At 46.9% G+C, this 13338-nt stretch overlaps 2 protein-coding genes across 5 annotated transcripts in view; one reads left to right on the forward strand and one right to left on the reverse strand.

Moving 5' to 3' along the window:
• The first annotated feature begins 221 nt into the window (after positions 1–221).
• LOC126504354 (cactin-like) lies at positions 222–2553 on the forward strand. Its single transcript, XM_050146651.1, has one exon. It carries the CDS (start codon positions 331–333, stop codon positions 2551–2553), a length of 2223 nt encoding a protein of 740 aa, XP_050002608.1. The 5' UTR covers positions 222–330.
• Positions 2554–9294: 6741 nt separating this feature from the next.
• The window catches only part of Rabgef1 (RAB guanine nucleotide exchange factor 1), a 58458-nt gene continuing 54414 nt past the window's right edge, over positions 9295–13338 (reverse strand). For all 4 annotated transcript variants that reach the window (XM_050146413.1, XM_050146411.1, XM_050146412.1 and 1 more), the window contains exons 8-9: positions 12873–13129; positions 9295–11817 (exon numbers count right to left, since the gene is read on the reverse strand). In XM_050146413.1, the coding sequence (XP_050002370.1) occupies positions 11419–11817; positions 12873–13129 (656 nt within the window). In that variant the 3' untranslated portion in view covers positions 9295–11418. The remainder of the gene's footprint in view (positions 11818–12872; positions 13130–13338) is intronic.

The following is a 13338-nucleotide window of genomic DNA, read 5'->3' on the forward strand; positions in this document are numbered from 1 at the left end:
AGAGGACTCTATATAAGGCCGCAGTTCGGGACTGTCTCCCCGCAGTCCCAGGTTTGGTGGAGACCCTAGCAGTCTGCAGTCACTCCAAGGACAGCAAAGCTAGCCCCTTTGTCTGAGCCTTGGGAGAGTTAAGAACTCTCTAGTGATTTGGCTGCTTTGTTTTTCTGATCATCAGTTTGAACTCCAATAACTGTATGCGTTTTTTTTTATTAATTGTGCTACCTTGGGGTCTATAAACTCGCGGGGGAAAAGTATAGGATAGAAAGAACAAAGAAAGAAGCTAGAAAGAACACAAAGGAGTAGAAAATAAAGAAGGTAGCCATCTGCTAAATGGGTCGCAACACTCGCTCACGCTCAAGGTCCACAGAGAGCAGGGGTCGGAGACAGCGAAGGCAGAACCAGAGCCACAGCCAGAGCCATGGACAGAGCAGGAAGTGGCATCAGGAGTCCGAGGGGAGGCATAAAGACAGGCGGCACAGCCGGGGGCGCAGGTCAGATTTAGAGGGAGACCTGCTGCAAAGGTCTGGGAGGCGAAGCAGGAGCCCTCGACCACCCCGGTGGCACTCACAGGACCAGTCCTCAGAGTCTGACTCCGGTGAGGAGCGGGCACGCAGCTCCTGGGCCGCGCAGAGTGGCAGGCGCTCGAGGTCCCCAGGGTCATGGGCATCTAGTTCTGAATCCCCTAGAAGCTCTCCGAGCCCTGGGACAGCTGACCTGGACCCGAGCCAGCCAGGGAACCTGCAGCAGCGGCTGCGGCCCTGTGAGAAGCAGAGGCAGCAAAAAGAGCTGCTCAAGGCCTTCGAGACGCCAGAGGAGAAGCGTGCAAGGCGACTAGCCAAGAAGGAAGCTAAGGAGAACAAGAAGCGAGAGAGGATGGGCTGGGGTGAGGACTATGTGGGCTACACCAACGCCGACAACCCCTTTGGAGACAGCAATCTACTGAGCACCTTCATCTGGCACAAGGCACTGGAGAAGAAGGGCATCAGCCACCTGGACGAGAAAGCGCTGAAGGAACGCAACAAGAGGATCCAGGAGAGCAACCGGCTGGAGCTCCAAAAGGTGAAACAGCTGCGGCTGGAGCACGAGCATGCGAAGGCCATGCTGGAGCAGGAGCTGGAGCTGCTGCAGAGGGAGAAAGATGCCGAGCACTTCAAGACCTGGGAGGAGCAGGAGGACAACTTCCACCTGCAGCAAGCCAAGCTGCGTTCCAAGATCCGCATCCGAGCCAGGCGGGCTAAGCCCATCGACCTGCTGGCCCAGTACATCAGGGCAGAGGACGATGACGACCTGGCCGTGGAGGTGCATGAGCCCTACACCTTCCTCATTGGCCTCACGGTGGCGGACATGGAAGACCTGCTGGAGGACATCCGGGTGTACATGGACCTGGAGCAAGGTAAGAACGTGGACTTCTGGCGGGACATGACAAGCATCACGGAGGATGAGATCTCCAAGCTCTGCAAGCTGGAGGCCTCAGGCAAGGGCCAAGGGGAGCGCCGCGAGGGTATCAATGCCTCGGTCAGCTCCGATGTGCAGGCGGTGTTCAAGGGGAAGACATACAATCAGCTGCAGGTCATCTTCCAGGGCATCCAGGGCAAGATTCGTGCAGGTGGCCCCAACCTGGACATGGCCTACTGGGAGAGCGTGCTGCAGCAGCTGCGTGTGCGCATGGCCAGGGCCAGGCTCCGTGAGCGCCACCAGGACGTTCTGAGGCAAAAGATGCTCAAGCTGAAACAGGAGCAGGGGGTGGAAAGAAAGACACTGTGCTCCATCCTCAAGTCCGAACCCAAGGCCATCCACGGGCCTGGACCCTCGGCGGACCCCGCAGAAGCCAAGGGGGCTCCAGTACCTGGGAATGGGGAAGCGAAGAAGGACATGGAGAGCGAGGCGGTGCTGATGGAGGAGGACCCGATCCAGGAGAGCCTGGCAGACTACTACGATGCAGGCCTCTACAGCCCGCGGCTGCTCATGGCACACGAGCTGCCGCTGGACGCACACGTGCTGGAGCCGCAGGAGGACCTGCAACGCCTGCAGCATTCGCGCCAGCAGCTCCAGGCCACAGGCGATGCAAGCGACAGTGCCGAGGACATGCTGTTCTTGCAGCGCGCGAGAGAGGGCATGGGGCAGGATGAGGCGCAGTTCAGCGTGGAGATGCCGCTGGGCGCGCGCGCCTACCTGTGGGCAGAAAAGTACCGGCCGCGCAAGCCGCGCTTCTTCAACCGCTTGCACACAGGCTTCGAGTGGAACAAGTACAACCAGACGCACTACGACTTCGACAACCCGCCGCCCAAGATCGTGCAGGGCTACAAGTTCAACATCTTCTACCCCGACCTCATCTGCAAGCAAGCCACGCCAGAGTACTTCCTGGAGGCCTGCGCGGACAACCGCGACTTCGCCATCCTGCGCTTCCAAGGTGGGCCGCCCTACGAGGACATCGCCTTCAAGATCGTCAGTGGCGAGTGGGACTACTCGCAGCACCATGGCTTCCGCTGCCAGTTCGCCAATGGCATCTTCCAGCTGTGGTTCCACTTCAAGCGCTACCGCTACCGCCGGTGACACCCGCGGAGCAGGGCCGGCCCAGGACTGCGCCAGGGGTAGGGAGCAGAATGGGTGCCTCCCTCAGCATCCTCTGAGTGCCAGTCCCAGGCACTGTGCCTGCGACAGCCTCCTGGGATCGCAGTCCACCTGGAAAGGATTTTAACTGTTTCTCTGAAAGAACTGCTTCAGGTGGAAAAGATATCTTGTTCTTGTGTCCAGGGACTTGTTCTACCTGTGGGATCCCTTGTGGTTTAGATTCATTTAATAGAAAGCTTATTCTAGGGGGAAAAAAAAAAGAAGAAGAAGGAAGGAAGGAAGTCAATAAGAGAGTGTATGAGTGTTTTCTTTCTTAAAACCCCCTTAGATAGAAAAGATTAATTTAGCAAACTCCTTTGGATTCCTCTCAAAGCCCTGTGTCTGAGGGTAAAGAGGCTGCTCTCTACCTTCAGACAGCAGTGGGTCAACATATAGGATGGTGATGTTTGCATCCCCTAGACATTCCTGAGAATGACTTTGGATGGATACAGCTTCCATGGAAAGATGGAAAACACACAGAGAATCTGGATAGTATATTTTATTGTGTTGCCTTTGAATTAGTAAGACGGCTGAGGGAGGAGCAACAGCTGTTAAAAGGCAATTGGTTTATAAATGCTACTCAATTAATCCAACCTATATATTTTAAAAATGCCTTGACTTCAGAATTTAAGTAAAAGATATGTCAAATAGAAGTAAGTGGCTTACTGCTTTCCGCTGGGTAGGGAGCAGCCTCCAGTAGCACAGGGCTTTGAAAGAATCCAAGGAGTCTGCTGAGTTAAACTTTTCTGAGGAGGTTTTAGGAAAGAAAACAATCAAAAACTCTCTTATTTTCTAGAATAAGCTTCCTATTAATCGTATCAAAACCACATGTGGTCCTGCAGGTAGAATAAGTCCGTGGAAATAAGAACAAGAACTGTTACTGTGGAGAGAAAGCCCATGGGACCTGCCGATGCCATTCTGCACTGAGGGACATTGAGCTGCTTCCAGACATTAGGGACCCACATGTGACAGAGGTCCTGCTATGATGACCGCCATGACTGTAGTTTTCTGCAGTCTGAATCCTGTTGGCATTGGAGGAGGACTAGAAATGCAGGCTGAACATTTGACTGTTTTCATCTTTGGGACACAGAACTGATTGTGATTATTGGACCTGAGAACTAAGACCTAAACTTTCCCCTCAGGGAGAGAAACACTCTAAATAAGGAGTGACTGAAACCCTCTTCACATACGAAGGGGCAGTCTAAGGGTATAATGGCTGCTCAGAGACTGGAACTGGTATTTGATAGCAGCAATGCCATTGGACTCTCACCCATCAGAAAAAAAAACTTTTCTTGCCTTTTAATTAGAATGGATTTCAGAAAGCTGTGATATATTAAATTGTGAATTTATTGTTAATTCCCATTTTAGAATTATGGTATTGACCTGGTAATGTTTGGAACTGCTTATAAGATGTTGAGAATAGTTTGACATGCCCTGTAAATGTTTGGATTTAATGCATGTGTTAAGAGACTAGATTTTGATACAGTATAAAATTGTTAAGAGGTGCTCTAGACCACCTGAAGGAATACTTTAGACTCAGGTGACCTCCTCTCCTTTAAATAGGAGACTATAGTCTTTAGGAACACGACTATCCTTAAAACATGATCTCTCCAGACAAGAAAGTATGGCTCTGACACACAGAGCCCAAAGGTATTTCTCTCCCTCAATCTCTTTTGTTCACAGAGGTCAGCAGTCAGAGACAGGTTTGAAGCTTCTTCTCCCCAGATACCCAAGACAGGAACTCGCATAATTAGAATGCCTGTTCCAAAAGTGGGTAAATCTGAGTAAATGAAGGAGTTTTGCCTAAGACAGACACGATCATCTGTCCTGTTGCAGAAGCACAGGTTTGTTAAAATTAATAAAAAAGAGGGAAGTGTGGAGGCCGAATTATAAAGGCCCATATTCCACTATGTCTGGCAGTCATAGAATTCTGAGCGACCTACAAGGTGCAATTTGCACCTGCCACAGAGGAGGTGGTCGCCTGGCCTTTTGACAGTAAGACATCCTGACACCACCCTACCAAGTGGTCAGGTTATGATAATGCTAACATTGTTCTGCTCCTTCTCTTGTAAATTAGGAGGTCGCCTGGGGAAGAGGTGTTTTAAGTCCATGTGACAAAACAGGCATGGGCAGGACATGACTTAAGTCACTCCCCTGCTACCTGGGAATTAATGCTAAGGAATTGTGTTACCTGCCCCCCTCACTTCACCTTGATATAAAAGCTGTTTGGGGGGGCTGGAGAGATGGCTCAGTGGTTGAGAGCATTGCCTGCTCTTCCAAAGGTCCTGAGTTCAATTCCCAGCAACCACATGGTGGCTCACAACCAGCTGGAATGAGATCTGGTGCCCTCTTCTGGCCTGCACACATACACACATTGTATACTAAATAAATAAATTAATTAATTAAAAAAAAAAGAGACCAGAGGATGGTTTCCTTTAAAAAAAAAAAAAAGCTGTTTGGAAAACAAATGCGGGTGATTTCAGGATTATAGATTTTCAGGATTTGAATGATCCCTGAAACTCCCTCCCGATACTGTCGTGTGAATTGTGTGCCTCATTTATTCACAACTCTGCACTGGGTATGAGAAATGGTTTATCTCAGGCTGGTCCCTGACATTATTACCAAGGGTTTAAGATAATAAGGAAATGCAGGTTAGTAGTTAGTCACCTAGTATAATTGAACTTGTAGTCACATTAGGTATGTTTTCAAGGGCAGACAAAGATATATTTTCGATAGACAGGTCATCTTCAAACACAGATCTACAGAATATGGCATTTAAGATGTTTGTATAACATAGGTAATTTTTTTTTATGACAATGAGATACGTCTACTCCTGGCAGCACCAATCTACCTCAGAGAAGATAATGGGCACCGAAGAAACTCCACATGGAGTTTTCTTTCTTTGTGGCAAAAGTAAGCCACTGGGTAAGAAGATGCCCCTGCGTTGATGGCATACAGCAAGCTGTCCTAATCGAACAAGCAGGACACAAAATATCCTGCTTCACAGAAAAGTCTGTCAGATATGCTAGGCCTATAGGCTGAAGATGGATGCCCCAACGTTGCAGAGGAACTTTGGGTGACTGTCCAGGCAGCCAGCTGTTTCTGTCATCACTCACATGTTTTGGAAGTTGCTTGCTTGCACTTCCTGCTTATTCAGTTAATATTTCCACCTTGGGCCTCTGAGGGAGTTGAAGACTAGATAGTGATAGTTATAGTCTCCCTTGTTTACGAGACACAAAGAGATTCACTAAAGAAACATAAAAGGATGAGAGATATCAAAAACAGTTTCGGATGGCAATGCAAGTTGTGGTAGAAAGTAAACTAGGTACAAAATTTTGGACTCACCAAGATAGGATAGATGTGGAGTATTTTCTCTGAAATTTCTGAAATTGTCAAATGCAAATGGACTAGATATTGTTGATGTGTTTATTGCCTCTATAAATTGCATTTAGTTATTGTACGTATTGCATATAATTTTTCTTATATTAGCTTTAGCCTTTATTTTAGACAATGGGAAGTGAAGTGGCATTTTAGTTATTTTGTGTTTTTTTTGTTTGTTTGTTTGTTTGTTTTTCGAGACAGGGTTTCTCTGTGGCTTTGGAGCCTGTCCTGGAACTAGCTCTGTAGACCAGGCTGGTCTCGAACTCACAGAGATCCACCTGCCTCTGCCTCCCGAGTGCTGGGATTAAAGGCGTGTGCCTCCATCACCCCGCTAGTTTTATTTTAATAGAGTAGGACAGGCCCACTGGTCAGTCTAACAGACCAGGCAGTGGTAACACACACCTTTAATCCCAGTAGCCACACTAGTTGCCACAGACACTGGGCGGTGCCTGCTTTTAGTCCCAGCCCTAGAGAGGATTATAAAACGGGAGGAAACAGCTCTCAGCCACAGTTTCATTCTGAGATCCTTGGAGGCAAGATTGCCATTTCAGACTGACATAGAAGTTAGAGCCAGTGGCTGGCTGCTTTGCTTTTATGATCTTGAGGATGAATCCCAATTTCTCTGAGATTTTATTAATCGTGCTTCAAGTACTTTGACAAACAGATGGACACAGGCACAGGAAGTTGGGCCTCCTAGTGGAAAAACTGCAGTAACCTGGAAGCGCCATGTGTTTATGATATAGTCAAACAGGGAGGCAGGGTTATTGCATACAGCTGATCAGGGAGGTGTGCACGTGCAAACACATACACACAGTACAGAGGACACAGCATCCAGCTCAGCTGAGACGTGTCCTGACACACACACACATAAACACACACACACACACACACACACACTCATATCAGAGGGCACACAGCTGCCAGCTCAGCTGAGACTTGGCCTGACTTGGAGCAAACTTTTCTTTGGGATCTTTTCTGTCCTAAATTGCCTACTCCAATCTCACCTCCTGTCTTCTTCACCCCCTTTTCTGAAGTTGTAACCCTAACTGCTATTATGGAGTTGTGGAATAGCATATTTGTTAAGATGTATTAAATTTACATTGCAGAATAACTGTTTAACCCTGTAAAGGTGTGTGGCTTTTGTTTATGATGCATTTGTTTATCTATGTAAAGACGTGTTGCTGTTTCGCCTTGCCTAAGGCACCTGACTGGTCTAATAAAAAGCTGATCGCCCACTAGGTGGACAGTAGAGACAGAGGCGGGGCTGGTGGGCAGAGAGAATAAATTCGTAGGAGGAGGAATCTAGGCTTGAGAGAGAATGGAGAGAGGAGGGCAATGCCTGGGGCCAGGCAGCCACCAGTCACCCAGACAGAAGAAGCAGGAAATTGGGACATACAGACTGAAAGAAAGGTAAAAGCCCAAGACAAAATAGGTGAAGAGAACAGGTTACTAGAAGGTATAAGAGCTAGTGGAAGAAGCTTAAACTAAGGCTGAGCATTTGTAACTAGTAATAAGTCTCCATGTCAGATTTGGGGGGTGCTGGTCCGAGAAAGCCTCGGACAGTATCCAGCCCACCTCTCCAGGAGGCCCATCTAGAGCCCTGAAAGTGTTCTACTAGTCCTAGCCACGTGGAGAGGACAGGAAGTCTTTGGTGCCTGGAGAGTTGTGAGGGGGAAAAAACAGCCATGTGAAATGTCCCCACAGACTGATGTGTGGCCACTTGTTCCCCAGCCCATGCTGATGGTTTAAGAGACTATGGAGCCTCTTAGTGTTGGGGGGTTCCCCTAGTGGAGTGGGTCAGCACTTAGCATTCCAGCTGCTGCTTCCTGGTCGGCCGCCATGTTAGGAGCCTCACTGTGTGTTCTTGTTACAACAGACCAAGACTGAAACCAGGAGCCAAGGTAAACTGCCCTCCAGTGAGCTGTGATGTTGGGTCTTCTGTCATAGAAACAAAAACAACACAGCTGTCAACCACTGCTTTTGAAACCTCCCCACATTTATTACAGAACTAAAAATATTAGTAATTACGTGTATTCCTGCAGTGAGGAGCCAAACAGCAATCTACCTGGAAGAAGGATGGATCATAAACTTTTATTGATATGGACATCTTTCCCAACACTTGATTAAATCACATTCACAATACATAAATACCACACTTTCTTGTTTAGAAAACAATCTCTGGCCGCCGTCCTGATGCTGACTGAGGAGAAACATAAGCCTCTACCTGAGGCATGAGACATTATCTCCAGCACTGGACCAACATGACATACCCACAGATATTCAGTGAACAACCTGCAAGAAACGCAGCCGTCAGCTTTTGTGGGAGGCTGACAGGTACTTTTTTTTTTTTTTTTTTTTTTTGATACAAGCTGTTATGTAGCCTAGGTTGGCTGTGGGCTCCTAATGTAGTCAAGGCTGACTCCAAACTATTTTTCTGTTTGTTTATACAGTGCTGGGGATCAAACTGAACTTGGAATCTGTTTTTATCCCACCAGCTTTGATATTACTCTATTTACCAATGTACAACTAAAATAACTAGATGTTTCCAGGAATTTTAAGACTATGTAGACCTGAATTAGCACCTAGAAAGGAGAGAAAATAGAGAAAATGAAAGCGAGTCACTGAAATCTCCTGGACTCACGTCACTGCGAGAGACTGGTTGTATGTGTATGTGGAAGCCAGATCAGCCTTTAATTTAGTTCCCCTGGACAAATGCTGCCGACTTTGCTTTTTGAAAATACAGTATCTCTCATCGGCTTGGAACTCCCCAAGGAGAGTCGGATGGCTAGCCAAGGAGTGCAAGGATCCTCCTGTCTCCACTTCCTCGGGGCTGAGATTACAAGGATGCACCAACAAGCCAGGTTTTTTAACATGGGTTCCGGGGATTAAAAACAGGGTCTCGTGCTTGCAAAGCTAGCATTTCACCTACTGAGCCATTTCCTCAACCCTTTCAGGGGCACTGAGTGTAATTCACTGCCTTGTGGTTGAACCTGGGGACAGCTGACTCAGCTGCTCTATGTCTTTAGTGACAGTCGATGTGTCAAATTTGGTATATTTAATACCAGCTTAAATAAAGCATTAAAGTTTTATATTCATGCTGGAGAGATGGCTTAACAGTTAACAGCATATACTATTCTTGCAGAGAATCTGAATTTGAGTCTCAGCAACTACCAGGTGGCTCACTACCAACTCCGCCTGTACCCCTAGGTCCAGCGGATCTGATGCCCTCTTCTGTCCTCCACAGGTAGCTGCATTCACACGAACATGCACACACACAGACATACACATAATTAAAAACAAGTATTTTAAAAGTTATATACTTGTCCTACTTTTATTCCAAAATTATTATACTACATGTTTGTAGTAAACATTTAGGAAAATATGTTGAGAAAGGAAGAAAGCCTTTCTCAGCTGCTTGAATGCCATGACACTGTTCAAGAATGGTGTCCTGAGGAATTCCTAATTCCACAAGGGTGCTGATAATAACCACGTAGAAGAGTCATCCATCCATGGTATAACCAGGTTGTAAAAAGTTCCACAGGATTAGAGAAGGTTCCCCACTGAAGGGCCTCTCTGAGGGAGACATCAAGTAGCATGATACTATCTAATCAATGCAATATTCTTTGGTTATAGCCTATTAACTAACTAGCAGGAGCATAACCTCCTTGCTTACAAGAGACTGGTGATTCTTACTTAGCAGGGGCTAGCTCTGTCCCCCAGGAGACATTTAATAATGCCCAGAGTCAAGTTTATTTTTTCTTTCTTTCTTTGAGACGGGATCTCACTGTGTGTATAAGGATGGCCTGAACTCCTATCCTCCTGCCTCCACCTCCCGAGTACCAGGATTATAAGCATGTGTCACCACAAGAATGGAGACCATTAGCCCACAAACGTGGGGTGCTGCTGGCATCTACTGGGCACAGAAAGCAGGAATGGTACTCACATATCCCACACTGTGCACAACAACAGAATTCTCAGGCCACTACTGTCAGTTCTGAGGTGGGAATTCTGAAAGGTTTACTTCACCTGTTGCCTACTACCTGTTGACAGTTCATTCCAACTTCCATCCAAGACTAAGTCTTTGCATCGCACAACTCAGTGATGATGTGTCTGAATGAGCTATGTGGTGGTTCGTACATAAATCCCAACAATGGGAGGTTGAGGTAGGGTGATCAGAAGTTTGAGGCCAGCCTGGGTTACATAGCAACAGCCTGTCTCAAGAAACAAAAAAAACAAAAACAAAAACAAAAAAAAAAACAAAGAACAAAAACAACAAAAAAAAGCAACAACCACCACAGCAAGTGGAGAAGTTTGTGGATGATTAAGGGGGAGGATGCTACAAGCACAGTTCAAAGTCAACCGTACTAGCTAGCAACTCTGTATGAGATATGTTTATGTGTGTGTGGTACATTATGTGTGTACAGGTACACAGGCACATATGTGGGCATGTGGAGGCCAGAGGTCAACCTTGGGTGTCATTTCTCAGGAGCCATCTGTCTAGATCTGTTGTTTAGACAGCGTCTCTCACTGGGACCTGGAACTTGATGGGTAGATGAGGCAAAGCTTGCTAGTCAGCAAGTTCTAGGAACCCGCCTGTCACCGCCTCCCAGCAGTGCCATCGCAGGTATATGTCACCATGCTGAGCTGCTGACATGTGTGCTGGACACTGAATTCAGGTCCTCACACCGGTGTGGAAAGTGCTTACTGAGCCACCTCCCCAAGATTCCAAAACAATACTTCATGTGACCTAAAAGTTGGTGTCACACTTCCTAATGTGTACCTGAGAGGACCTCAGAGTTAGGGCAGTTAGTGCTAATGTACTGTTAAATGTGAAAGCACAAAATATTTAGATTATTTTCAGTAGGACAAAAACAAATAAAATTGTGCTAAAGGCAAATATTCAATATATTTCATTTTCACCTAAAAAAATCAGCATGTGAAATGTCATGCACGCAGACACCATCCCTCCCCAAGTCCTATTTTTTACATATTTACAATTTTACATATTTACTTATTAATATATCTTCTATCTTTACAATTATAAAATTACTTCACACTGGGAGAGTGTGGGAACATTAAATTCATTTCAACGTAGACTTTGTAGAATCTGTTTATCCTTTAAAAGGCAGTATTTGCCCAAAACCAATAACAGTGTCTACCACAGAGGAAGCCCATGGGAAAATCAGAAAGGACATAAAAGATTGAAACAGAATTCATACAAACCTACTTCACCAACTCAAATAAATAGTGCATTATTATTTACTAACTTCCCCTGCTAGGAAAAAAAAATAAACAAAACAATCCCTAAAACTGTACCTTAAAAATACTTTGATGTTTTAAGCAGTTAACTTGTATTCCGGACCTGAACAGTGGAACACAGCAGCTCTCTGAAATCAGCCCCAACTAAACATGGCCATGAGCAAGACATCACCCTGCGTACACCTGAGGCTGCAGTGGGGGAGGGAGCTTGTCATTCTCCACATTCTCAGAGTCAATGGCTGCTAAGGGTTGGTTTGGAGGCTTGATCTCAAGTGGGTATTTCTCAACAATGTCCTGAACTTCCTTGGCAATTCCATCTGTCCAGTCGATTAAGTCTTTTTCAAGCTTCTTGGCTTCATTCATGATCCTTTCCTGCCGTTCATTCAGCTGAGATAGGAGGTCCAAGTTCTTATACATTTGCTTCACGCCTAAGCAGGCTTCGGGGGACCAGCTCTCGGGCTCCTGCTTCCTCGGGGAGGTCTGGCCGGACATGTATCGGTCAAAATCTTCCTGACTTAAATTCAGAGACTGGGCATCTAACTTCTCGATGAAAGCCACAGCACAGCACTGCAGAGGACAGAGAACAGCAGGTAGTCAAGGTGGAAAGGCTGCAAGAGTTCAGAAAGGTTTTTTTAAAAAAAAAAAAAAAAACTTTATTTTATGTGAACTGGTGTGAAGGTGTCAGATCCCCAGGAACTGGAGTCACAGACAGCTGCAAGCTGCCATGTGGGTGCTGGGAATTCAACCCAAGTTCTCCGGAAGAGCAGACAGTGCTCTCAACCAATAAGTCATTTCTCCAGTCCTCAGGCAGATTTTAAACTCTTTCCCTACACCAAGTATTGGGGATTGTACCCAGGATCTCATGCGTGCTAGCAAGTACTCTGTTGTAAGCTACACCCCAAGCCCTTTCTTGTGTTGTTGAGACAGTTGGTAGCCCAGGCACGCCCTAAACTCACTCTATAGCTATGAATGATCTTGAGTTTCTGATCTCCTGGATCCTCACACTCTGTTTTAGAGTCTGAGATTAAGGGCTCGGGCTGCTGGGCTTGCTCTCTTTTTAAGACATGGTCTCACTATGTAACAAAAGCTGGTGATCTACCCACCTCATCCTCTTGGCTGTGGGCATGTGCTAACGTGCCTTGTTTTCTGAACACTTGATTTACCCTTTGTTCAAGAATTTCTTTAGTCCAGTGGCATCACAGTTTCACTACTTCCTGTTCCCCATCCCGTCATCTCTGTTATCTATCCTAGCTGTCCCCCTAGGAGCAGTCATAGGCCTGTGCTGTCTGCCTTCAACTCTCCCTTAGCTCCAGTTACTTAATACCTGTAAAAGACATATCCAAAACAAAACAGCTCCCATGTCTAGTGAACCTTCCTATCCCAATATCCCTATTCATGGCAGTGGTAATGCTGAATCTCCCCCAGGAAGTCAACGGCACTGGAAGCAGGGGGTTCCTCCTTGCAGCAGATCACGTGGGGCCGCAGTGATGCTGATGCCGAGCAAGCCTCAGATCTCAACTCATGAGATGACCTGCTCTGAGTAATGTGCACTTCTGGCGAAGTGCAGGGAGGCAGAGGATGTGCACAGGACCGAGTAACATCCCCCAGGAGTGCACTCTTACCAGGTTGGTGAAGTAGTAGCCGTCCTCGCCCGTCATAAGCCGGCTGGGGTTGCAGAAGCGAGTGATGTACTGGATATTAGACTGCAGGCGAGGGGGGTTGCCCTTCAGGACGATGTAGATGAGGGTGGGAAGGAAGTCATCAGCAGAAGCCGGCTCATTCTTGGTGATCTTGATGGCGTTGAAGATGTGCTTGCTGCATCTGGTGATGCAGGCTAGCTTGTCCCGAGGCACTCGCTTTGAGTCCATCTCAATGATGTCTGTGAAGCAGAGGGACAGCATCACCATGAGGCAGTTACCACACCTGCCACCCCAGCATAGGCTGCTAAGCAGAAATATACAGTGAGACCTTGTTTTTATCTTGAGGGGGTTGGGCAGGACTGGACTAAGTATTTTTAGTCTTTCAGGATTCAGAGTTGCCTCATTACTCACCCCTCCGGCAGTTAAACCATTTCTCTCTGTTTGCTTT

The sequence above is a fragment of the Alexandromys fortis genome, unplaced genomic scaffold (assembly GCF_014885135.2).
Source record: "Alexandromys fortis isolate MF-2015 unplaced genomic scaffold, M_Fortis_MF-2015_v1.1 scaffold_56, whole genome shotgun sequence".
Taxonomy (NCBI): Eukaryota; Metazoa; Chordata; class Mammalia; order Rodentia; family Cricetidae; genus Alexandromys; species Alexandromys fortis.

What these genes read in the sequence shown, in the direction of transcription:
- LOC126504354 (XM_050146651.1), top strand. Translation starts at nt 331, where the DNA reads ATGGGTCGCAACACTCGCTCACGCTCAAGGTCCACAGAGAGCAGGGGT.